General features: G+C 42.8%; 3 protein-coding genes across 10 annotated transcripts in view; 1 reads left to right on the forward strand and 2 right to left on the reverse strand.

The window, feature by feature from the left end:
* Positions 1-178: 178 nt before the first annotated feature.
* RAD9B (RAD9 checkpoint clamp component B) lies at positions 179-8,934 on the reverse strand. 5 transcript variants are annotated; one of them, XM_027739730.2, is made up of 11 exons: positions 8,891-8,934; positions 6,757-6,827; positions 5,608-5,757; positions 5,309-5,423; positions 4,360-4,459; positions 4,154-4,260; positions 2,724-2,830; positions 2,213-2,277; positions 1,558-1,677; positions 1,062-1,275; positions 179-779 (listed from the first exon to the last, which is right to left on the reverse strand). In XM_027739730.2, exons 3-11 carry the CDS (start codon positions 5,695-5,697, stop codon positions 648-650), a joined length of 1,050 nt encoding a protein of 349 aa, XP_027595531.1. In that variant the 5' UTR covers positions 5,698-5,757; positions 6,757-6,827; positions 8,891-8,934; the 3' UTR covers positions 179-647. The 5 variants fall into 5 exon arrangements, with proteins under 5 accessions (XP_027595531.1, XP_039236247.1, XP_027595530.1 ...); XM_039380313.1 differs by lacking the exon at positions 8,891-8,934 and adding an exon at positions 8,706-8,743; XM_027739729.2 differs by lacking the exon at positions 8,891-8,934 and adding an exon at positions 7,722-7,866 and having other exon boundaries at positions 4,154-4,224.
* VPS29 (VPS29 retromer complex component) lies at positions 8,890-12,465 on the forward strand. 3 transcript variants are annotated; one of them, XM_039380315.1, is made up of 5 exons: positions 8,890-8,961; positions 9,447-9,458; positions 11,190-11,381; positions 11,588-11,823; positions 12,116-12,465. In XM_039380315.1, exons 1-5 carry the CDS (start codon positions 8,905-8,907, stop codon positions 12,231-12,233), a joined length of 615 nt encoding a protein of 204 aa, XP_039236249.1. In that variant the 5' UTR covers positions 8,890-8,904; the 3' UTR covers positions 12,234-12,465. The 3 variants fall into 3 exon arrangements, with proteins under 3 accessions (XP_039236249.1, XP_027595536.1, XP_027595535.1); XM_027739734.2 differs by lacking the exon at positions 8,890-8,961 and adding an exon at positions 9,047-9,072; XM_027739735.2 differs by lacking the exons at positions 8,890-8,961; positions 9,447-9,458 and adding an exon at positions 9,012-9,072.
* Positions 12,466-13,365: 900 nt separating this feature from the next.
* The window catches only part of KNTC1 (kinetochore associated 1), a 34,793-nt gene continuing 23,338 nt past the window's right edge, over positions 13,366-24,820 (reverse strand). For both annotated transcript variants that reach the window (XM_027739698.2, XM_027739697.2), the window contains 20 exons: positions 24,417-24,506; positions 23,973-24,144; positions 23,512-23,570; positions 23,151-23,367; positions 22,497-22,570; positions 21,520-21,730; positions 21,307-21,416; positions 20,895-20,935; positions 20,455-20,533; positions 19,863-19,981; positions 19,385-19,520; positions 18,940-19,035; positions 18,202-18,258; positions 17,822-17,876; positions 17,679-17,742; positions 16,558-16,687; positions 15,609-15,698; positions 14,969-15,114; positions 14,069-14,159; positions 13,366-13,816 (listed from right to left, as the gene is read on the reverse strand). In XM_027739698.2, the coding sequence (XP_027595499.2) occupies positions 13,775-13,816; positions 14,069-14,159; positions 14,969-15,114; positions 15,609-15,698; positions 16,558-16,687; positions 17,679-17,742; positions 17,822-17,876; positions 18,202-18,258; positions 18,940-19,035; positions 19,385-19,520; positions 19,863-19,981; positions 20,455-20,533; positions 20,895-20,935; positions 21,307-21,416; positions 21,520-21,730; positions 22,497-22,570; positions 23,151-23,367; positions 23,512-23,570; positions 23,973-24,144; positions 24,417-24,506 (2,079 nt within the window). In that variant the 3' untranslated portion in view covers positions 13,366-13,774. The remainder of the gene's footprint in view (positions 13,817-14,068; positions 14,160-14,968; positions 15,115-15,608; positions 15,699-16,557; positions 16,688-17,678; positions 17,743-17,821; positions 17,877-18,201; positions 18,259-18,939; positions 19,036-19,384; positions 19,521-19,862; positions 19,982-20,454; positions 20,534-20,894; positions 20,936-21,306; positions 21,417-21,519; positions 21,731-22,496; positions 22,571-23,150; positions 23,368-23,511; positions 23,571-23,972; positions 24,145-24,416; positions 24,507-24,820) is intronic.

Here is a 24,820-nt window from a genome sequence, read left to right on the forward strand (position 1 = left end):
TGTCACCCCCCTGCAGTGCCTCAAATCCACACCTGAGTGACACCCAACAGTCTGGCAGGAAGATAATGATCTTCTAATTGACCAAAGACTGGGAATTTTGGTGTTGTGTGACTTTGGAAATACTGCACTGCCCCTGACTTGGGGAAGAGACGCGGGGAGGGAAAAGAATTAACTCAAGTCTGAAACACAAACCTTTATTTCTTAAACTGTGGTTCTGTGACAACTTGGGTCGTTCAGTTAAACGCTGGTTCTACAGAGTTTCTGTAAAACCCTGAGTTATCCTGGAGCTGGGCTGGGTCTGGCTGTGCCAGAGGGGATGGATGGGATATTTTTCCAGCACCCTTAACTAGAACAGCAGCTTCATTTGCCTGAAGTGGTAACAGGGTTTGAATTCAAACTGTGGGACTCTCAGTCTCCACTGAGAGTGTTCTGAGAGCAGAACCCCCAGACCGTTCCTGCAGAACTCGTAACACACAAACCTCAGCTGAGTCAGTCGTGACCTAAATCTGGGACAGTCCAAGAGCAGCAGCAGTTCTGGAACAGTCTGTGCTGCTGGGTCACAGCAGCAGGCACCGACTGCGGGCCTGCCCTGCCCTTCCCTCCCAGGCAGTGCCCAAGCCTGTCCTTGGGCCCGAAGCCCTCGTGCCCTACAGCACCGGGGAGCTCTGCAAGGGGCCCAGGTCCTCCTCGGTGTCGCTGGCTGTCGCCAAGCTCTGGAAGGTGTGACCCGTGGCATCCTTCTCCTTGTGGGAAACAGCTCCAAAAAACAAGGAGTGGAACTGGAAAACGCAGTATTTACACAGGTAAGAAGCCACGTGATACAGAATTCAAGTATTAATTATTTGTGAAGCTTTTGCCACTTTCAGTCTGCAGCGTTTCCCAGAGAGACCCACCTGCCCCCGGGAGCGTTCCCCCATGTTAAACATGACACTGCTGGGTTCTGCTGATCCCATGGGAAAGCAGATGCAGAATGGAACGTGGTGTGACACACCCTGTGCACAGGGTGCTCAGCTCAACCCCAGCTGTGCTTCCCCTGCTCAGGGGATGGGGAGTCCCCTCACCTTCTGATAAGGAGCCTCCGTGGCCTCTCCTGCTGCCTCGGCCGTGGGTGTTCCTGCTCTTCCTGTCACATCCCTCCCCGTGACTCTGGGAATGCTTTTTACCTCTTGTTTAGCCACAGGACTGGTGGGAGCGTTCCCATCCCGCTGGGGATTTTTGGAAATGTCTGTGCTGTTGGGCTCATCCCCAGAGGGTTTATCAGGAAGTGTCTCTGAGCTGCATTGGGCAGAGTAGGGTGGGTTAGTAACTGGCTTTTACATTTTCCTCAGAACGTCGTGATTTTCTGTTCATGGAAAGATTATGGCTTTAGAGTAGATTCTCAGCAAGTATCTTCCCACCCCTCCTGCTGCACCCAAACCCTGCGGAGATGAGGAAAGCAGAGTTACTATGGAATGCTCCCTCTGGGACCCCTTTATTGCTGTGTGTGCTGCTGAGATGTTCCTAAACCCACCTGGTTCACAGTTTCCCTGTGAAAACTTGAGGGTTTCATCCCCTTACCTGCCCCACTGCTGTGGGCAGCAGCGCTCCTGGGAATCTGCCTCCTTCTGAGCCTCACACAGGGTGGCCAGGATCAAGCTGGCCTCCAGCAGCACGTCCTCAATGCTGAAAGCAATGGGCCTAAACACAAACAGGGAGACTGCACAGCACATGGAATTACAGACACTGTGGGAGGAGACACAGCTCCTGTGATTCTACATAAGGATTAAAAAATGCCTCCTCTGGAAAGCTGGAAATCTCCTGTGTTTGCTGCTGAGGAAGGAGAGGTGTCCTCCCATTACAGGGTTAATGCCCCAGGGAGCAAATGCTACACAGTGTTATAGCCCAGTGAGAGTTCTGAATGTGTAATTGTTAAAATTATACTTATTCAGAAAATGTTTCTTTAACTGCTAAATAACTCATTGCAGGCATTCAGCTGAGGGCCTCCAGTGTCCAGGGAACTTACACACCAGCAGCAAGGCTGCCTTGGCAGTGCCTGGGTGAAATGCTCTCTGTGGAATTACAAACTCCTTACTCCGGGATCACAGGTCAGAAATGGCTTTTGGAATGGAATGAAAATGTGCTCCATTGCTGCAGGTCGATATTCCCTGAGGGACTGCAGACACAACCCTCCTGTAACTGCAGGGCTCCCACCCGTGTGTGTCCCAACACCTACTTCCCACATCTGTCAAAGTGGATGGACACAGGAACACCGGTGGCTTCGGAAAACGCCAGCAGGCCCTGGAAAAGAAGGAGTGGGGGCTTAAGTGCTGGTTTAAACCCACAAGATTAATATTAGTATGTAAGTTTATCCCAGCTCTTGGTTACTGGCAAAAAGAGGGTAAAATTCTGCTGCTTCCAGAATAATTTCTTGCCTTCCCTGCCAGAGCTTTGCCAGAGGAGGCTCTGCATGGAGAACTCTCCAGGGCAGCTGTGTCTGCCCAGCACAGAAACCACAGTTTGGGTTTAGAAAAGCTTTGTTTGCCTTCCAAAGGCTGCTCTGAGGGGCTCTGCAGAGCCCTGAGGATCCTGGGTTTTAAAGCTAATCCTTGACCAGCTGGTGAAATCCTGCTGCTGTCAGGAGGGCTGGTGGGACACACATTCCATGGGACCATCCTGCAGTGTCCTGGTCCAGTCAGGCAGAGTAATGGGAAATGGTTTATTTTCCAGACAAAGTCTTACTTTACCCTCAACTCTTTAAGGCAAAATGTCACTTCAGAATCTACTCCAACTTGAAAGTAGTCAAATTCCTCTGGACTGAGGTGAATCTCAGTAACCATTGTCCTGGAAAAGTCTGTTTGGGATAACAACAAAATCAGGGACTCACAGGAGTGAAGTTTGAACTCAACAAAACTATGCTTATGGCCCCAAGGTTTTTACATCAGCATCGTTTGAATAATTGTGGTTTTATAGTGATCAACAGTAATAAATGTTTAGCTTATCTAAATTTATTTCATAATTAAGTAAAATGAAATCCTCCATTTATTTACAGTACTTTGTGTAGATTTAAATGGATTTTAACAGAACCCATTCCATGTCCTGATGTGTGATCTAACCCTGTACCTGCTGCTGTTCTTGTCTATCTGCTCCATCCACAGGCATCCCTCACAAATAATATTCCCAGCTGCCTATTGTTGCAGGGTTGGGAAGCCCAAAATGCTGCCTGACTTAAACTGATTAATCAAACTCGCTGACAATCATCAGAGCACAGAGGGGTGGACTGAGGCTCTTTGTTTTAAATTCCCATCTTTTCCTGGCACGGGAGTGGCAACAGGAAATTGGCTCTTCAGTTCCAGGTATTCAGTTGTTCATTACCAGCTGATTAGGCCGGGGCTGTTAATTGGTGTGTGAAGAGAACATGAGAGGTGCTTTCCTGATGTGGAACAGTCTGAGACACTCAGAAAAATTCCAGAGTGGCTGGAGCAGCACAAACACCCCCAGGGAAGGCAAGGCTGCTAAGGGAGTGTTATAGACTCTTCCCAGACTATTCCTAGGTCATTGTCCTCAGCTTTGGTAGTAACAAGTATGAAAAGCACCCCTTTATTATATGATATCCAAGAACCTCTACTTCAAAAACACGATTATATCTTTAAAATTAGTTTGAGTCACACTCCAGGAATCTGCAGATTTGTTCTCCACCTCCTGGAGATGTGACCATGGCAGTGACAGTGTGAGCCCAGCTGACACCCTGTACTGTCCTCAGCCTAAAATACACCCTCTAATGATATCAATTCTCTAATTGTGGTGTTCAGATTTAAACAGTTCTTTTTAAAACCCCAAATCAGCCCCTGTTCCCTGGCAGTTGCCCTGCTCCTGCTCTTGCAGCACAGTAATTACCTCCTTCAAGCCTACAGCAAGTGGCATAATTTATTTCAATTGGCTGCTCAGTCTGATATCTGCCACTGACACCCAGAAAATGTTATTAAAAACTTGCTTTCTTAAAATATATTAAAACCAGAGGGTGGCAGCATGACTTAAAATCTCTCTATATATGTTCCCTCTCTTAAAAGTGTCATTAAACCATAAAATGCATTCCCCACTTATGACAGCTATTATTCCTTGAGTTCACCTGTGCTAAAAGTCCAAGTATTGGTTCATATATTCTGAATTTCCTTACCAGTGTCTTCCTCAGTGTAACTCTTGAAACAAACTTTCACTGGAGTAACTGATAAGGTTATTTCTTCTTGGCTGGTTGGGAAGTGAATCATCACATCAGCCAGCAGCCTGTAAAATGTCACTCAGCATTGAAATAATCTGTCACAGGTTGGCATTTGTTACTCCCATCAGAAAGTAAAACTCAGAGAATGGTTTTGTATTTGTTACCTGGAGTGGACTTTAAGGATGTTTGGACACATGTGCTTTGCAAAAACAGCCTGCAAGGGATCACATTCCTGAAATGTCAGGTTATATGTTTTTACAACACCTAAATATAGAGGAAATGAACACAAATCAATGCTGGTCTGTAATCTTAATTTTTTTTTTAAGTATTAATTGTTCAATAGAGAAAGTAACCAAGGGACTTACTGAGCTATGTGGAAATAAATAGAAAATGGAATTCACCTGCCATCCAAGTTGTGCCCATCCAGCATCCGAGTTTTTTAAGACTCCACAAGAAATAAATGAACAGCAAAAAGTGCAACAAATGCAGAGGAAAAAAGCCCTCAATATTTAACTGGTAAAATAATACAAATGGGAGTGAAATACAAAAGGCAAACCCTACAGACCTCTGTGTGTTTGTGGGTAAGCCTGGGCTAAAGAGAGCCGAGTTGTCTGGGGACCTAATTCAATATATTACCCCATTATCAGTAATACAAGATAGATTTTTAATAATATAAAGCACTGCCTGTGACACAGCACAGCTCTGTGTTGGTACATGGTGCTTCTTTGTGAGTTTTGCAAAGGCTGATGCTGATGAACATTCCAAGTCCTGCTCCTGTGCTGAAGAACTGCATTAGAAGTGGAAAGACCCAGTAAATCCTGTAGTTCAAACAGCTGCCAGACCAGGATTTCTCTCCCTTCCCATAATGTGCTTTTTTCCCCTCAGAATTTAATGCAGACTGATTCAAAATGTTGTCAGCTGAAGATAAAGCCTGTTATAACTTCACTTTAGAAGTTGTATATGATAAATGTTAACATGACAAACACAAATTATGACGTGAAGAGGCTGGAAGTGTTCGGCAAAATGTTCAGTTAATAACTACAATAAATATTGTGCTGCCCCGTGGTTTTAAACTGCTCCTGTCCCCGTGAAGCCGCTCCCTGTGTCACCCACCGTGTTTGCAGAGGAGCTGGAAGGTGATGTGATGATCACTGGGGCTGGTAGAGATGCTGCACTTCTCTACATTCCTTCCCAGCACATTTGCACATCTAAATACGGGGAGAACTGCCTGGGAAAAATAAAAATAAAATCAAGCAGTGCAGAGGTTACTCACCAAGCAACTTTGCAGTATCATTTCCCTATTTTTGTAGGGTTTATCTGGAGCTCCTTCTCCTCCCCCCCCGGAATTCCACCTGGAAATGGGGTTAATTTGCTGCTTCCAAAGCTGTGTGTACCAACCCATTGAGATGTACCTTAACTATCAGTTTACACGGGAGGGATAACTCCTTCTCCTTGTGACAGGGATCAGACACAGCTGTCCAGCAGTAATGTTGGAAAAACATGGATGAGAAGAAGACATAGGCATATGCTGACCTCGAGGAATTCACTGATCTTAAGGCAAGCTGGAAATGGAACCACAGAATCATTAAAGTTGGAAAAGACCTCCAAGATCATCAAATCCAACCTTTGGTGAGGTAGAAGTAAAATAATGTATTAACTCAAAACTATTTAATATTGAACCTTAAAAAAAGCCTCCTCTGGGCTTTAGAACCACCAGAAAACCCTGAGATGTACATCTCAAAATAAATACAGATTTATTAGGAACACAATTACATTCAAACTTCCCACCTTCATTATTACCAGCCAGCAGTCAGTGGTATAATACAGGGATGGGATTCCAATCTGTGGGTGTTTAAGTGGCCCTGAAGGGTGAGTTACCCAAACACCCAGAGCTCAGCTTGTGTTTGAGGCATTTGAAGGAGCTGAGTTTATTCTAAAACAATCTTCCTGTACATGATCCATACAAATAAGCAAAGACATTTCTCACACCTCAGGAATTCTTGATATGATATGGAATGTGATACACCCATTCAATACCACAGGTATAAAATGGAATTATCTCCACTTGTGATTTTCCAGTGAGTTAAAGGAGAGTTGGTCACTTTTAACTAAGAAACCTCTAGAGAAAACCCTAATTCTGCTGGAAATTGTGTTTGGTTAATCAAAGGCATTAATGGATGTGTTCTTCCTGTTGAGTCACAACAGTACAAAACATGTTGTTTAGAGGCAGCTTCTGTGTGGTAAAAAACACAAACCTTTTGACCTGTGACAGCACAAATGAACCCCTTGGCAATAATCTGGATGTCCTGGACAAGCCTCAGCTTGGATCACAAAAAATCAAAGGATATTAGGGCAGAGTAAGAAGGAATATTCCATGCTGGAATCTGCATAATTACAATTACAGAAAATATGGCTTTTGTCCATATTGAAAGTGGAGGAAGTTGGGATAGAGTGTAACTCAGGCTGAAGGGCCCCTCTAGGAAAACAACACAATGTCCAGCAACATAAATGTTGGGCTTCCAAAGAAGATTTTTAAATTAGAATAAATCAAATTCACTTACACCTTTTTCTACGGGGTCAAACCAAAATTCATCACTAATACGTGCTATGGCATGGATAGCTCTTCCAAACACTGCCAGGGAAAGAAAACAGTGTAATAGGCATCCTAAATTAAAATAAAAAGGTTGTACTGCATTTCCCCAAGAATAATTTATGAGGCAACATTACAGATTTCCTACACATTTGAAAGAAAACTGATAGTAGAAAATGTTACTTTTTTTTTCTTTTTTCATTGGCACAAAACCCTCGATGTTCTGGAAGCTGCCTCTGATGAGGCACCTCAGTGTCATCTGTCCCTTTGCAGCCCCTGGGGCCTGATGTCACCCCAAATTCATTCAGTCAGACCAAACACCACTTAGAAATTGTATTTTGCAGATGGAAAGTTTGGGAAGCTGTGAGCAGTGGGATATCTGCGGAGATGGAACCCTGAGAAACAGGGCAGGACCCAGCAGGGGGTCCTGGAATTTGCCTCTGGCAGGGGCAGAGCAGCCTTTTCCACAGAGCGCTGCACCCAGGAGTGCGGGTTTGCCTCTGGAAGTGCACAGGGAGACACCAAGGAGTGGATTGTGCCTCTGGAAGTGCACAGGGAGGCACCAAGGAGTGGATTATGCCTCTGGAAGCGCACAGGGAGATATCCAGGAGGGGACTGTGCCGCTGGAAGTGCACAGGGAGACACTCGGCCAAGCCATGGCTTCTCCACCTGGGAGTCCCCAAATCCAGCGCTATGCTCCCTAATCTGAACAATTCCCAGAGGCCGCACATCCCCCACGATCTCCCGTGTCCTGCGGGATGAGGAGGAGGTGGATCCCCCGGCAGCTCCAGGGCTCGTGTCCCGCTCCGCATCGGCGCCCTCGGGGCCGCCCCTGAGGGCAGCGCCCGGTCCCGCTCGCGGCCCCGCCCTGGGCTCCCTGTTTCCCGCACAAATCCCGAGGGATCTGCGTGTCCCGGACTCTCAGCACCCCGGTACCTCGGAGCTGCGCCCCCCCAATCACGCACTTCATGGCCGCCCCGCCTCCCCTCACGGCCCGGGGCGGGAAACGCCGCTGGGGCGGGGCCAGCGGGCAGGGCCCGGATGTGGGGCCGGGAATGAGGGAATTATGGAGTGTCCTGAGCGGGAAGAGACAACAAGGATCATCGATCCAACCCCTGGCCCTGCTCAGGACACCCCAACAATCCCACCCTGTCCCTCAGAGCGTTGTCCAAAAGCTCCTTGAGCTCTGGCAGCCTTGGGGCTGTGACCATTCCCTGGGGAGCCTGTGACCATTCCCCGACACCCTCTGGGGGAAGAACCTTTCCCTGAGATCCAACCTAAACCTCCCCTGACACAGCTCCAGCTGTCCCCTGGGTCCTGTCCCTGGTCAGAAGAGATGGGTTCTGCCCCTCGAGGAAGCTGTGGATTGGGATGAGGTCTCCCCTCAGCCTCCTCCAGCTGAACAAAGCCCGTGCCCTCAGCCCCTCCTCACACAGCTTCCCCTCAGGCCCTTCCCCACCCTCGTGGCCGCCTTTAAACGCTCACTAACACCTTCAATGTATTTTTTATATTGTGGTGTCTAAAACTGACCCCAGAACTCAAGAGGAGGCCACACCAGCATTGCAAAATATGGAATATGTAAAATTTTTCTTAAGTAAGGATGTTCTTCGATGTTTGATCTTTGTAACTTTCAAGCCTAGTTGACAAGAAGGGAGATTTAATCGGTGAAACAGCAGCCAACAATCTCTAAGTGATGTCCAGGCGTTAGGAAGATAAATGACTTGTGGGTAGAATTGCCTTGTTGAGGTCTAGGGCTGGACATGTTCCAGTGATCTCAGACCCGGGCAAGGTTAACAAAGCGAGGGGAGAAGGATGAACCACTTTGTACCACTGAGAGCGGGCACAAGGAATGCAGGATTTATGGACCACAACGACCTCGGGCAGAACCCCCTAGATAAGGAAGAAATTAATAAACCCAACTCAGCAACTGGGCTGAAACCAGGTCCAACTGGGTAAAAGGTGATTCTGGCAGGGGGATCTGTGACCACCGACTCAAGAAACCCCCAGACCCAGGAGAAGAGAAAGACTGAGCATGGCACTAATTAGCATGAGAAGCGAGAGGATCATTAAGCAATAGGAGATATAATAATCAATAAGAGAACTACGCAATTTGTAGCCAATGAACAGGGATTTCCGCGGAGAACGCTCTTTCCACGCGTGTGAAGCAGCTCAGTGGGTGCGGGACGGGACACGGCCGCGTTGGGCGCTGTGTTGGCCGCTCGCAGCCGCCGTAGCGGGGGCGGTGCCGGGCGGGTTCCGGGAGGGCCGGAGTGGAGCGGCCGCGATGGTGAGAGTGGGGGGACACCGGAATCCCAAACCCCGGGAACCCCCGGCATTCCCCCCGGGAATTCCTCCTCGGCACCCCCCGGGCCCCGCGATCACCTCCTCCCGCGGGGCTGGCGCAGAGCGGGCGGGCGGGCGGGGGGTCCCGGGCCGTCCTTGCAGGAGCCCCGTTTATATCCGTATTAATTTAACCGTAATCGCATTAATTAATTTTTTTTTTTATTTTAATTTAACGCTTCTCTCATAACATCAACGATTCATTAATTATTATTTGCGCGTTCATTTGGCTGTGTTTTCTCTTCTGTTGCTTCCTCTCGTTTAACATTGATCATATTTTCCACCCCCCTTGTCTGCAATCAACTCCTCCATCCCACTCAGGCCGGGCACAGAGTAAGTTACTCCTTGGCTTTGCTAATACCGGTATTAGGGGCTCCTTCGTGGCAGTGGCAGGTGAATTAGGGGCTGCTGCTCAACCCACACCCAAATTCCTGGTAAAACCCAGGGGGTTTGACATCCTCTGCCTCTTTTATGCTGCAGATCCCTGGGATGATTAAACATTTTGGGTTGGTTACTGTAGCTTTTCTTTAATTATGGGAGCTCCAATGTGATTTTTGGGGGAGAATATGGGGCCTGACAGTTCAGGGTTGTGTGTTTTAAGCAGCAGGATAATTTTATTAATCATCAAATAACTGGTATTGCACAACTAAGTCCCTCAGGCATCAGTAAAACAATCTTATCTACTGCCACTTATTAATCAAATAATTTTGATTAATAATATTAAAATCGCAGTTACCCACTTTTAACTTGCATCCCAGTACCCTTCCCAGGACCCTGCTTGGGGGATTTTTCACTGGGAATTCTCAAAAGACCATCAAAAATGTGTCTCTTTTTTGAATTTTTCCTCTCCTGGTTTAGTTTTGAATTGGCCACTCATTGATTAAAGAACTCTGGTGTTGCTTTATCAATACTTCAGCCCATCTGTCTCCAAAATGGCTTTGCTGGCACTGAGATGTTCTTAATCTGAAAAAAAACCCCACCCCCAAAACCAAGCAAAAAAGGCACCCAAGTTCCTCCTGCCTTTCGTGATGACTGTTAGCAAGAAGGTAGCTGCATGGCCTCAAAATAGATAAAAAATATTTAAAAATACCATTTCTTAGCCTAGCTATATTTATTTTTATATATATAAATATATCTGGGCCATGTCCTTTACAAATTGATGGTTGTTATTTTAGGAACTGTCTCTCTAACAAACATTTTTAATGTAGAGCTGTTTATCAAGTTAACACTGGATCTGGAGACAACCATTCCCATTTTCCCAGTGCCATAACATCCCCTGCTTTCTAGAGCTGATCTTTGCATACTTAATTTATTGCTGAGTTGCATTAATTCTTTATTTGCAGATTTAAAGCCTGTGGTGTTAAACTATGGCTTTGCATCACCTGAATCCTTAATTTTGAAGCCCCCATTCCATTTTTTTTCTTGTATCTGTTGTACTGAAGCTGTGAATATATAGAAATTTATATAAATGGTAACAGAATCCCTCTGTGCAATAACCTGCCTTGGCTCCTCTGCAGTGCCCTGGTTGTAATTTGTGGTTATTTTTCAGCCTTATTCTGTTCAGTGGTTCCTAAAATATGGGCTCTGAACACTCTTCCTGTCACCTATTAACACATTGCAGATTTGCTGCTTTCTAATATTCTTTTAATACTTTTCATGTTTTTTATAAGGGAGAAAACAGGAGTCTTTTAAAGTAGAAAAAACTTGGATGAAGAGTTAAGGGAAGTGGCCTCGGTTTAGCCAGGTCTGTGCTAGAGAGAAAAAAAGGGAGAGAGTTTGTGGTAGTTCCCAATTTTGTGTGAAGTACCTGAAGTACTAACACATTCCTGTTATTGTGTCTTGCCCAAAGTAAAGATGATTCTGTAGCCTTGTTTTTAAGGTAATGGTTTAGTGAGGGCCCTTGTTTTCCCTCAGAGCAATATTCCATCGCCATCTCATTCTTATTTTAGTAGCTTTTCCATCAAAATGCAAAGTTGGGAAACTGCAGGAGATGCTTTTTGCTAATGATTGTTGCCTTAATGAGTGTGTGTAATGATCTTTCTCCCCCTTGATGATCCTGGGAAGTTGGTGCTGGTGTTGGGAGATCTCCACATTCCCCACAGATGCAACAGCCTCCCAGCCAAGTTCAAAAAGCTGCTGGTTCCTGGGAAGATCCAACACATCCTGTGCACAGGGAACCTCTGCACCAAGGACACCTATGACTACCTCAAAACCCTGGCTGGGGATGTCCACGTGGTCCGAGGGGACTTTGATGAGGTACTTTGATCTCCCTTGGGAATGACGGGTTTTGTGCGTCTTTTAAAGGCAATATTTGGGTTCATCCAACTAAAAGTGGTGATGAAATGAGGTCAGAAACTCTCCCCTTCTCTTCCTTGTTGTTGTTCTTAATTATAAATCTTTGAATATAGATATAAATTTTTAGATATGAGTGTGTCCATCTAATACTTGGTTTTTATTTTCAGAACCTGAATTACCCCGAGCAGAAGGTGGTGACTGTGGGACAGTTCAAGATCGGGCTGATCCACGGCCACCAGGTCATTCCCTGGGGTGACATGGCCAGCTTGGCCCTGCTCCAGAGGCAGTTTGATGTGGACATCCTCATTTCAGGGCACACACACAAATTCGAGGCATTTGAACATGAAAACAAATTCTATATCAACCCTGGATCAGCTACAGGAGCCTACCATGCCTTAGAGAAGTGAGTGTGGGAAAACTCTGGGAGGGTTTTTTGGGAACAAAACTGAGCTACAAACTCACGGTGAGGGTTAATGTTTGTGTTTTAAATGTCAGGGAGAAGAAGGGTTGATACTTGTACTTCCTAAATCTCCTTGACTGAACAGATGAGAGTAAAATACAGCCTCAGATCTGATGTTCTGTGCTTTCAGAATTAATATCCATTTTTCTTTAAGTGATTTCTGCTGAGTAGTGGTAAAAGCACTGCTGAAGAGATTATAGACACAATTAATATTATTTTTTTCCTCTCTTTCCAGCAACATCATTCCCTCATTTGTGCTGATGGATATCCAGGCTTCTACAGTAGTGACATATGTCTATCAACTAATTGGAGATGATGTGAAAGTAGAAAGAATTGAGTACAAAAAGTCTTAAAAAGGCTTTTGCTTGTCTGGTATTTTTACCATCTCATTCTGAACTGCAAGTTCCAATACTTGATTGCTAGTTTACAGCCCTGCACCTATTGCTAACAGCTCAACAATGTAATGAATTTAACCAACATTGTGTTTGCTTTTCTCTGTATGAATGGATTTGTAAAATATTCCATTAAAATAACTGTCCAAATACTGTTCCTTAATGTTGTAATAAACTCCACTTCATAGAAAAACTGAGTTTTATGCAGTGTTGTTGGGGGAAGATGCAGCAGTTGTGGTTGGCTGGGAAATGCCTGGTGCTGTGGTTTGGTGTCCAGCTTCCAAGGGATACTGGAGCAAAGGGATTGAGGGCTCTGGGACCAGGCTGTGTTTGCTTCAGAATCCAGTTTACATTTCATTTTCTCAATTTAACATTCTCAATTTAAGTTAAAGGAATAAAATGGCTTGATAGATTCTGAAAGTGTTACAATTGCCTCATAATTTCACTGTAGAAAGTTTGAGTCTTAAATGAATAATCTCATTAAATCTAGAGCCAGTGAAGAGAGGCTTTCCTTTATTTGTGGCTCCCATCTGACACTACCTGTGTGTGCACTTTGCTCCATGTCCAGAGGCTTTCAATAATGTAATTCCATGTGACACAGGAGCTGCTGCTGCAGGGAAGTGTTGGTTGTTCAAGACAAGTGGAACTTTGGGCTCTTCTATTGCAGTGACTGCAGGGAACTGAAGGTATTTAACAGCTCCCATTTCCCACAACTGCTGTAACTTCCCAACAAAACCAGTTTGATCTTTGTTTTCTACAGCAGAACATTTAGATGTTGGCCTTTGCTTTTCCAGCAGGTAGAATGGAAATTCTGCACAGAACCCTTATTTCTGTGTCATGAGCTAACTAAATAACTTCTTTCTATTCAAAATAAACCTGCTTTTCCCTGGACACAGACCAGGCATTTCAGGCTGGTGTCTCAGGAGCCTCTAACTGGCACTTCATGCAGTGAGGCTCATTCCTGTTGCTTTATCCTGCTGCAGACAGAGCAAACCTGGAAAGAAAACCTTGGCACACATTATTTAAGGGAGGTGAGTGACTAGAATTCAATTTACTGACAAACTCATCATTAAAAAAGGTTTACAGAATGCTGTAAGGCCAAAATTGATACAGAAGTTTATTTCTGCTCATTATAGTTAAACTTACAGTTTATCTACAAAGTATTTTACATGAACTACACCCCTGACAGTTTTATAAAAGAGTTTATCCCAATTGTGCAAGGTTACGTTGTGGTGAATGAATTCAGAGTGATCCTGACAGCAGGAATGTGGGGAAATACAGAAGTAAAGGAAATAAACTTTCATCCTTCCTAAAATTAAAGTGCTGAATATGACCAGGATGGAGGAGAAACAGCCTAGAACAGCTGAAAAAATGTGGAAAGGTCATGGAAGCTTTTGGTAAAAGCTTTGAGTTTTTAGTCTGATGTTCTTTTGAGTGCTGTGAGTGCACAGATCTCCTCTTGCCAGGAAAGGGAGGGAAGAAAAGGATAAATCAAGACCTTATCAAGGACTGTTCCAGGCCTCCTCTGATCCATTCAGGTACATCTGGAAGAGAAAAGAACAATATTAACAGGGCTTGGGAAGAGCTGTGGAAGTACCTGGAAGTGTGATGCTCAGCATGGCACAGACTTGGGTCAGGTAAAATGAATTATTTGAATTGATGGAGATTTTATTACATACAATATATTTTACTAAAATTAATCAGCTAAAAAGTATTTTTATGAAATGCTGAGTGAAATTCTTTAGAAAAAAAAAAGGAGAAAGTACTGCCTGAGGTACAGAAGTGGCTTCTTTTACCTTCAGAAGATCAGATGGTGGGGTGTCTGCCAGGGCAGGGTTTCCACATTTCTTTTGATACTCTTGAATCAGGGCTGTTGCTTCATCAAGGCTGTAAAGGGCAAAAGGTTCTCAACTTTGTCCAGTTAAGCTCTCTCAAAAGCTTAACTTAAATTCTTAAATTTACATAATACACACTGGAGTAGAAAAATAAAGCATGGTTCCCTGGTTTGGAAGTCAGATGGCTCCTGTCCTCCCCCAGTAGAGGAAAACAAGCCCTGACGAGCCTGGCCTTTAATAAAACCAATATATATTAGAATTTCAGTGTTTATTGGTTCCTGTCCCAGTGTGACTGGGGGATAACTGGGAACCAAGTGACTTGCAATGCTGAGTATTTGGGCTCTGACATGAGTGTTCCCAGGTGAGCAGAGGAGCCCAGGTGCTGTGAGACCCACCCCAGGCCCTTTGTGTTATTTAACTGAGCACAAGAGGTACTTTAACTCTTGAAACCTGGTGGCAAAAGGACTAATTCCCAAGTCTTGAGTAGGGGCAGCTCATTTATTTTTCCTGAGTGTTCCTGTTGCTGTGACTCTGTGATGCTGCTGAGCTGGGTTCACCTCAAGGTAAGGGCAGTGTTTGCTTTTTCACTGTTTTTTTATTTCTGTTTGAGCTGCATTTGATCTGCTGCCAGTCCAGGCTCACCAATCTGTTACTTGGTCTTGAATGACTGTAAAACTCTATCTTAAATCTGCAAAGTAGTGAGATGACATTTGTATTTATTTAAATTAGCAAGACTAGTCCTTAGATAATAAGTACTAGAAAACCTCTGTGGCTTGAAATAGATGAAAATAAAATAAAGGAGAGATTCAGTTTCTGTAGTTACCAGTAATGCAGCACCTGTTCTACCTTTTATTAACTTACCTGTTCTTTTTGGCAAAATAATCCACCAGCTCCTTAATTCTGTGAGTGTTTGTCAGGTGTTGCTTCAACAGTGGATAATACTTGGTTTTCAAGAATTTTTCATAGAGCTTCTTATTTATGATACTGTCCAAAACCAAAGACCTGATCTGTAGATTTAAGTTTTAGTAATGAAAAATATTAATATTTTAAATGTAAGAAATTGTATTTCTGAATGAGCTCAGAGTTTTCCTATTTGGCTCTATTATATGGTTTTGTGGTTTTTTACTTTTTTTTAAAGTGCTGTGAAATGGCAGGTTTTAGAAGACTAATTTCAGATTCAGAGAGGGGATGAGTGCACTTTCATAAGCCCTTTGGCCTTTTAGCTTCAAATATTTATTTAGAAAAATAAGGTGGTGCTGCTGCAACCCCTTCTGCCCTACAAACAGGGGCAGCCTGGAATTCAGCACTGGGCATGGACACAAGAAGTTTTTCAGTTGCACAACAGAAACAAAAATGCATTTTACAAGTATTTCATATTTTTTGAGTATTATGGTAAGTAAGGCTGGACAAAGTCAGAGGAGGGAAAATGTTCTGTGTACACTTATCTGTCAGAAAAGCCTCCAAGTCAATGGCAAATAAATTTATTTATTTATTTATTTACCTGAGAAGCAAATGCTACTACTTCTCCAGTGCCCATGTGTTCATCTATTTGCTGCAGCACAGTTTCCATGTTACAAGTTGATAAGAAACCCTGGTGAAAATAAGTTACAAAGCATTAATATTCTGTGACTGATTAAAGTAGAAACTCTCCCTTCAGAGCAAGTATTTGATTCATTCAGGAACAAGGAATATGTTGATATTACAGGTGCAAAGGTGGAATTACCAAACCAGGAGCTGTGTGGTTGGACTGAAAGTATTGCTTTGAACTCTCAAAGGGTGTTTTGCTGTAGCTGTTACAGATTTTTTGGACTCATTGGCAGCAGTGTGAATGTCCTGCACTAATGCTGTGATTTGGGAAAATCTTTCTGAATGTAACTTTAATGACTGGAAGTCTAAGGATTTAAGGTGCCTTTCCTGGTGCCAGTTTGCTCGTGGCAAATATGGTTCACCTGGAGAACAATGTGGAGCATAAATTAATGGGAACAAATGAGAAGAGAAAGGGAACTGTCAAGATCTGTGGATGGGTGAGGATGTGGCCTTAAGGCAAAGGTTTTACATCACAATTTGTGCAGATCAAGCATCTTTCCTAGAAGTCAGGGGCTTTCAGCTCAACACTCTTCCAAAGTAGGATTCAGCACTTCTCTTACAGTTTGTTATGGCTTGGGTTTTGCTGGGTTTTTATCACTGGGTGGGATCCCATAAAACACCCTCAACTTCTCAAAAGGCAAAGTCATATGACAAAGCTACTGAGGATGACTTGAAGCTGGGTTTGCTTCAAGAGAAGGAAGTATTCACATGATCCCTTTCAGAAGCCTTTGTGAGTGGGAAATGCTGAGCAGCTGCCAGCAGGGATGCATTTAAATAAACTGGAATGAAAAGTGGCTGTCTTTTACAGAGCAAGCTTAAAGGCATTTCCCTGGCACAGACAGGACACTAAACTTATTGTTTACCTGAATTTGCTGCTCTCTCTTCTCAGGCTGAGGGATCAGTAACAGGCAGCCCAAGGCTAAAGCTGGAAGGTCCAGCTGAGAGTATTGTTTGGCAATTCCAATGACATCCAGGTCAGCCAAGACAGGACACCTGCAGAGGGAGATCAGGAGGGAAGTTCTCAACTGGTATCTGTGGCTGGATGGGTTAGTGCTGTGGGAATTTTAAGCCAGGTAGAGCAATACATTTTTACCTCATCCTAATTTTGGAAATGGTCAAACAAGTTGAAGTTTCACTGAACACAAATCCATGAGGATTTTGTAGCTTGAAAAAAAAACCCAACACCAGTTTCTCTTTCTAAGCACTTGAGGTCCTGTTTTGAGGGGAGTTGTTGGGCAACTGCCCAGAGCAGAGCTTTGGTTCAGATGTGTGTGCACAGGAGTGGAGGATCCCTTTCCAGATGATCTTTAAGGCCCCTTCCAACCCAAACCATTTCTAAATCCTAATTAACTCTTTGTTCAAGTCAGGCCCTCTGAGCTCTGGTTCTTCTTTTGAGCAAATCAGAGGATTGTGGTGAATAAGATAACGATTTCTTGTGCTTTTTTACATTGTAAAGGCAGTGCAGGACTGGTTTATGCACAGAATTTTTAGGAACATTAATACCATAAGGTAACCACGCTTGCAGATCTGCAGCTTATAGATCTTCGTTGTGTCAGGTTTATTCTTTAGAGGAAAATGAATTCTTTCTGTCTTATACTCTGTGTTTATGTTCTAGGAAATGTGCTGTATTTTGGGTAAGAGATATTAACTGGACTTTCAGGGTTGACCATGAGTCCTTTAAAAATATCAGGACAGGAACAGTCCTGGGGCAGCAACTGGGCAGATAAATTGGTTTATCCCAGTCCCAGTTCAGAGAGCAGTTCCCAGTTGAGTTTCCACAGCCCAGCTACTGAGTTGCAGCACCTGCTGTCCATGGTCAGAATTTCTGGTTGTGTTTCTGTCCTGTCCTTCCCAAAAGAGGCAAAAGGTTCTTCCTTGTGCCTCAGGCTCCCCAGTTCTCAGAACTCCTTTGCATGTTCAGGGTGAGAAATCACAACTGGGCATTCCCACTAGAACTAAACTGTGGGAGGGACTGTCCACTTACTTGAGCAGCATCACAAAGCACTCACAGCACTCCTCCAGCTGGCTGGGACTGGGGGGACATGAAGCTAAGAAATAAAGAGAACATGATAAAGTAAATATAGAACCAAGTTACTGCAGGAGGAGGAGAGACAATCCCAGCCCTACCTGTGAGGAAGGGGGACAGGACCACACTGCGCCAGGCCCGGAGAAAGTTGGGAATCTGTTGGCAACAAAGTTGTAAAGTAACAACCAAATCCACTTAGTTAGAAGTGTGTTGTAAACACCCCCCTGCAGGGGAAGGAAGCATCTCAATATTCTTTCCTTTTTATCCTGGGTGAATTATTCCCTAACATTGCTTTCATTATCTCAGAGTCTCAGATTTGGCCATATTTTGACTGCTGGCAAAATGTTTCTGTCCAGTGTTTACTGACATGCTGCACTGTACATAAAAATAGTAATTCAAAAAGGGGCTTTTCAAGGTTCACACACACACTAAATCCCTGGTAAGTAAGAAAAAGATGAGAAGTCAGAGGATATTTACTTACCTCCCATAATGAATGAATGCCAGTAATTGCTGTCAAAACTCTTCTTAGATACTGAGTCTGGAAAAGAAAATTGATTTTAAAATAGTTGGGTGTTTTTGAAGCTTTGGCAATAATCTGCAGAGCTACATTATGCTTGTTTTGTCTGTAGGATGCAAACTTAGAGTTCCTCAAGGTACCTTTTGATACATATGGAAATATGCTTTATAGTTAAGTAAATTAAATCATCAACCCCATTGCCAGGTACATCTGTTACCTCCTTAGGCTGTAGCAACATCACATAAAGTTTGACAATCAGAGGTAATTAAGATTCTGAATGACAACAATCAGGGTTGCTATAATTATAAATACATTTTAGGGGTCATGATTTCGTATATGTATATACAAACACATGTAAATACATATATGCACAGTTTTGTATGTATTTGCACACAAAAATAGGCATGTTATGTTATAAAATTGTAATAATGTGAAGGAAATTTTCAATTTATTACCATAGGATTTGCTCTTGCCATCTGAAAGGCTTTAAAAAAATGAAACTGGAACAATTTAAGAGCAAAAGTCAATGCTAAACCAGAAATTCCTCAAATCTTCACCAGCTCAGTATCTCAGAGCCCAAAGTAAGTGTGTAAATTATCAATAATTGGTCACAGGAAGTTTGCAGTTCATGTATTTGTCCTGTTCTTCTGAAACCAGTGGATAAACCCAGCCTTTTTCTCACCTTGCTTAACAATTCCTTACCATGTTGAAGCCCAGGAGTTTCTGGAGGAGGCCATTCCACAGCTGGGGATCATAAACTTTGTAGTCCAAACTCAGTTCTGTCACCAGTCTCACGGCCTGAGGGAGAGCAAGGACAGGCTGTATTTTAACAAACATTCATGGCCTTCAAACCTTTCCTGCTTGTCAGTGGCATTTGAGATTTTTACAGCATTACCAGGACCTTTAACTCCTCAAAATCCACGAACAAGCCACTTTCAAAATGAATTTACACATGTGAGCAAACCCAAAAAACCCACTTGTGTGTGATATCACTTGATTTTCTAATTGTAGGAAGGGTAAAGCTTTTCTCTGTCATTTCCAGAGTACATTGAAGCAACATCTGTTTAGCAGAGCTCTGCACAAAAGTGTAAATCCACACAATGTGTAACAAACACTCAATCATTCACAAAGGGTTTAAAAATCCTACCTTGGGTTCGTGGCTGTGATTCTTCCATAGCCCTTTAATCATTCCTTCCTTTGGACTCTTATGGAATGATTCATAAGTATATGGAATATTCAGGATTTCAAACTCTGCCAGATAAATGCAGCACCTTAGAAAATACCTGGAAAAAAGTAACCCCCAAACCAGGAGTTAATGAGATTTACTGTGAGTATTATATTTTAATTCATATGCTCAACCTTGGGATAGTGCTGCAAAGTGTCCTTCTGTTGATTTAATAACAAATACGTAGCCTGTATTTATAATTATGATCTTAATGAAGTAAAAAACTGTTTGGTAATTGCTTAGGGAAAGCTCTTTCACCTGAATGATGGATGAGCTGGATCATATCTAAAGATAAACCAGTTACTGTAACTCTTACAACTCAAAGTGCATTCCTGCACAGAGATTTTTTTTTCAACAAAATGTTATTGTTAAGGGATGTTTTAAGGAAAATTCATCTTACTTTACTGTCTCAATGGGCTTCTTGAAGAGTGATTCCACAGTGTTGGTATCTGCCAAGTGGAGCAGACACTTCAGTGCTCTGCTCCTGTGAGCAAAGGTCAGCTGAGAGACACCAATGGGCTGAGGAGGGGAAAAAAACACAGTGAAAAGAGAATATTTGACTATTTGTGATATGTAGTATCACAAATACATTTGGTAAGAGTGAAAAACTGGGGCTTAAGGCTCTGCTAAAAGAATTTTACCACTCTGCTTTAATTGCCAAAGTGAGCCAATGTCTTACACCAGCTTAAAGCAGGTTCCAGAATATGTTTAATGAAGCTGTTTTCAAATAATATCAGCAATAAATTTAGAAAACCCAGAGTTCAAGGGCTGCTCTTGACAGTCAATAGCAAAATTCCATGAAAATCACAGTTTTACCCCAAAGGTTGTTGGAGAGGGAGAAACACAGAGCTCATACAAATCTATAAACTATTGAAATTGCAGATCCAAAGGCCTCAGGTCGAAGCCTGTGCAGTTAAGCAGACAGCACTTGATTTTAATAAGAGGTAAAAATTTCATGAGCATCAAGCTAAAATTAGAATTCAGCAACTTACAGATGTGGTGGAAGTTGTAATTGCAAAAAGCAATCTTGAACTGTAATCCATTGGGCAAGACTGAAGCAGGTAAATAACTCTGCAAAAACAGGTTTGCTTTTAGTACCAGCACAGCTACTGAAACACAACACACCACTAGTCATTGAAATGTAAATATTTCACTGTCACAAGGAGATCAAGGATATGATATTCCAAGGATATAGAAAAGGAGGGGAAAAATCTCCAAATAGCTACTCTTAAGCACAGATGTAACTTATTGGGAATGGCATTCCATGACATAAATAAGAATTTGATGATTCAAAACTGATGCCACCAGAAAGCAAAAATAAGAACAGTGAGTTCTGAATCATGCACAACCTCACAAGGTTTCTTGAAAAAGCTATTTTTAGCTTGCAAGTTAAAAATAATTCACCATGTTTTATGTGAGACAACACGCTCACCTTCGGATTTCTTCATCTTCTCCAAAGATTTCATGAGTTTTCTGTAAAAAGAAGTGAAAGTTGTGAGTTTTCTCCGTTTGGATAAATAGCTTGGTCATATCCCTGCTTAAACCCTACGATCTCTTAATTAAGGCTGATGTATTTACAGCTGCTTTACTCCTTTAGGCTGAACACACAACCCTTTTGTAGCACCAAAGTAAGATTTTAATCTCTGTACAGAGAGAAAGGAAAGCATTTCAAGTCTGTCTCACCAGAGACATTACTGTGCAATGTTACAAAGGGATTGAAATCTTAAATAGCTTCATGGCTTCTAAAGGTGAATTCCACCAAATAACCTTAGTTTTTAGGTCAAGTGAAAAAAAAAAATCCATATTTTGTGTAAGTGGCCTGTAAATCTCCTGTGGTGACTTACTTCTGAGGGTGGTGTGCTTGGACACAGCCATTTTTCCAGCAGTTTATCCCGAATTTTGTTCATATCCAGGTCATTAATCTCAGCTATCTCCTCAGCTGCCATGTGGATATCTACAGGAAGAGGCAGAGACAATGGATTTCCAAACATGCATTTTTAAAGCCCTTTTTAAAGAGCTTCTCTTTGCTCCTTTGAAACTGGATTATGGATCCTCACCTGGATAATCTCTGCCAGTGGGAGTTTGGATTCTCTGGTCTATGCTGTGGTGTTCATAGAGGGAAATGATCAGATAGGCTGGTTTCCCAACAGACTTGATCTGCTCCCCCGTGTTCAGGTTGTGTGTTATGAGAACATTTTCTGTTGCTGCTCGCTTGTACTGCATATGTAACTTCTTCTGCAGCACTTTTGCTTTTCCATGGGACTCATCCTTTAGCAAAAACACCACAGTTTTACATAAAACAGCCTCTTTTACTCAAAAGCACAAGAAAAATCATCTGGGCTTTCTGCTCTGCTAGGAAAGGTATCTTGGAAGAAATGGCAAAGGTATGTTGTGAAAAAAACAACTAAAATAAGTGCCAGTGTGTAAAATTAGGATATTTTGAGGTAAAATGGAGAAGGAAAAAGATTAATATTGAAATCTTGGCCTCTGGAATTACAGTAGAATTTTGCCACAATTCTGTTTTAACATGTGGCATAGTACAGAGAACTATTTAGCGTTCATGGTGTCTCAACAACTCCACAGAAATTTGGATATTTGTAATCAGGGCTGAGGTTCTTTCCCTCCCAACCATGTGAAAATAAACCTGAGAATCAAGTCAAAGCAGCCTTTCTTTATATATAACACCACAGAAAGCTAAAGAATCTTGGAACTCAAAGTAAAAGTTAATCATGTTATTGATCCAACAGCTGGAACAGATTCCAACTCATTCTCCTGCAGCAAGAAAAATGCACAGAAACAGGGGAAAGAACAACTTATTCTTCCTTAAGACTGTCTATTTTTTTGTCCAGCCTCCAAGGTTGTGAAGAGGAGAATGTTCCAGAACAGAAAGGGTTCTCCTGGGGGGTCACTCTCCCTAAAGTACTTCCCATATCAGGGTTGGTTATGGTACAATTTACCCACCACTATCCCAAACACCAAAAATCAAAATACTACCATAACTGCTGAACTGTACAGCAGTCCTGTTTCCCATTACCTCAGCTGTGGTGTTCTTCAGCCACTTGTCAGCCAAATAGAGACAGAATTTCAATGCCTGAATCTGGTCAGGACCTTTTTCAAAGAGAAAAAAAGAAGTAAATAAATTAAGTTTTCATGGATCCTTCCTACAGTACACATTAGATCCATTTTATTTCAAAGAATTCAAATTAGAAGCTGTTTAAAATGTTAGGGAAGCTCTTGTGCCTGAAGAGCAAAAAGATATCATATCTGTTTGGATTCAGATAATAGAGAAGCCAGCTTAAATTGGGCTGAAATATTTGCTTTTGGGGGAAAACTTGTCTGGAGATGGTATGAACGTGCAGAAACTTTAAGCAGGACAACAAGGCCAGGTTGGACAGGGCTTGGAGCAACCTGGTCTAGTGGGAGGTGTCCCTGCCCGTGGCAGGGGGGAAAATGAGGTGGTTTTTAAGGTCCCTTCCAACCCAAACCATTCTGGGATTCTATAAAAAGAGAGAAAAAAAGGATTTAATAGTGATACTGTGATAGAAAACTGGATGTAGGAGACAAACTAATTTTTGATCTCAAAGTTTCCAGGGTTTCACTGGAGGATACTGGACACATGTTTAGTCCCATGCTCTTGTCTCGAGCCTGTTCTTTTCCAGTTTCTCCCCCCATCCCGTTTGTGCCTCACCTGCTGGGAATTCCTGGGCAATCTTGAGGGCGATGGCCACGGCCCACTCCGGGTTGACGATGGCCAGCAGGTAGGACTGGATGGTCTGCACAGTTTTGATTGTTTCCTTGTTCACCACTGAGGGACAGCCACTGCTTCTCATTTCAAGGATTTTTGGTTTCAGTTTTTTCTCAAAGACGTAGCGAGCTGCAGACATGTGAAAGGTGTCCAGGGAAACCTGGGAAAACATGGAAGGGGATTAAGAGTCGTCGGAACTTCTCTAGTGAGGCCAAAATCATGCAAAAGAAAGATGAAAGCTCCTTTTTTTTTTTGGGTGGGGGGCAATAATTTTGAAATAAATTCTTTCCAGATGCTACTTTACCTTCATTAGTTTGGCAATCAGCAGGAGGGTTGGGAAGGATTCCTCACTGAGCTCTGGGGCTGAAAGGAGAAAGACAGTTGCTTGTGAAAGTGTCCCAGTCCACTTGCAGTTTTCTCTGTGAAATTAAGAACTTTTAGTTTATTGGTAGATGGGGACCTCCATTGGGAGAGAAGGAAAATGATCTTTGTTATCCAGGCTGGGAAGTGGGATATATGGATAATTTTGGTCTTTGGGAGGTCCCAAGAAAGAATTTGAGGACGAATTGCATTGTTTCTATCCCCTCAGCTCCTCCGGGTGGCGATTTGGGAGCACAAATGCTTTCAGAAGTACCCGAGATGAAAACTGCATTAACAATTACAGTTAATATTCAACATATACTGTAGAAATTTAAAGTAGTCAGATAGCAAAGAAAGGGAATTTTTTATATATATATATAACACCATAAAAAACACTGAACCTACATATGATGTTCCAGAAACAGTGTGCAGTTCTGAAGAATATCAGGTGGAAGGGCAGCCTGGTGTGAGCAGCTGGAGACAAGGGATTCACCTGCTCTAAAACATATTGGTGTTCCAGGTCTACAGGGGGAGAAATTCTTTGATAAGATCCCAGATGTTTGAGGAGGCTCAAAGCCTAGGAATAAAAAAGAAATAAAATAAAAATAAACAAACTAAGTCCCAGAGGCAATTTTCTGGGGCAGAATTGGTAAACATGGGGGGATTTTTTTTATCCTTGTTATGAGCCACTGCTGAGATGACTTCCTTGAATTCTGTTTTCTGAGGGAGAGCCGTGTACAGAGGATAATTCACTGAATTTCAACAGTGGTGAATAAATAAATAGCTAATAAATAGACAAAGCAGAACAGAGATGCCCTGGCAGGGTGACAGGGACACTCGTGGCCATACCTGGCTGAGCTGGATGCTGGTGTTCTTCTCATCAGCATTTTGTATCACCCTCAGGACAATTTCAATGGTTTCATAGTCATAAGGATCCAGCTGTTCAAAATAATGGTCTATTTGAAAAGGCCTGGCATGATTTGTCTTTATAAAAACACACAAGTGAGTAGATTTTCCCAGTTTTAATATCAACTGTTGTAACATCAGTACTGTCTTCAGTATTATGTCAATATAAGCATCGTGGCCTAATTCTTTGAAACAAAAAGATTCCCACCTCATAGTCCTGAATCCTAAAAAAACTATCAGGATATTGCAGAAAGACCAAGCAATAAGTGATGGGGAAAAAACTCCAAAAAAGCCACAAAAAAACCCCAAAATACAAAACCAAATCCCAACATATAATTTTTTTTTTT

This window comes from Pipra filicauda, unplaced genomic scaffold (assembly GCF_003945595.2).
Source record: "Pipra filicauda isolate LSUMZ 115617 unplaced genomic scaffold, ASM394559v2 scaffold192_size1418226_pilon, whole genome shotgun sequence".
Taxonomy (NCBI): domain Eukaryota; kingdom Metazoa; phylum Chordata; class Aves; order Passeriformes; family Pipridae; genus Pipra; species Pipra filicauda.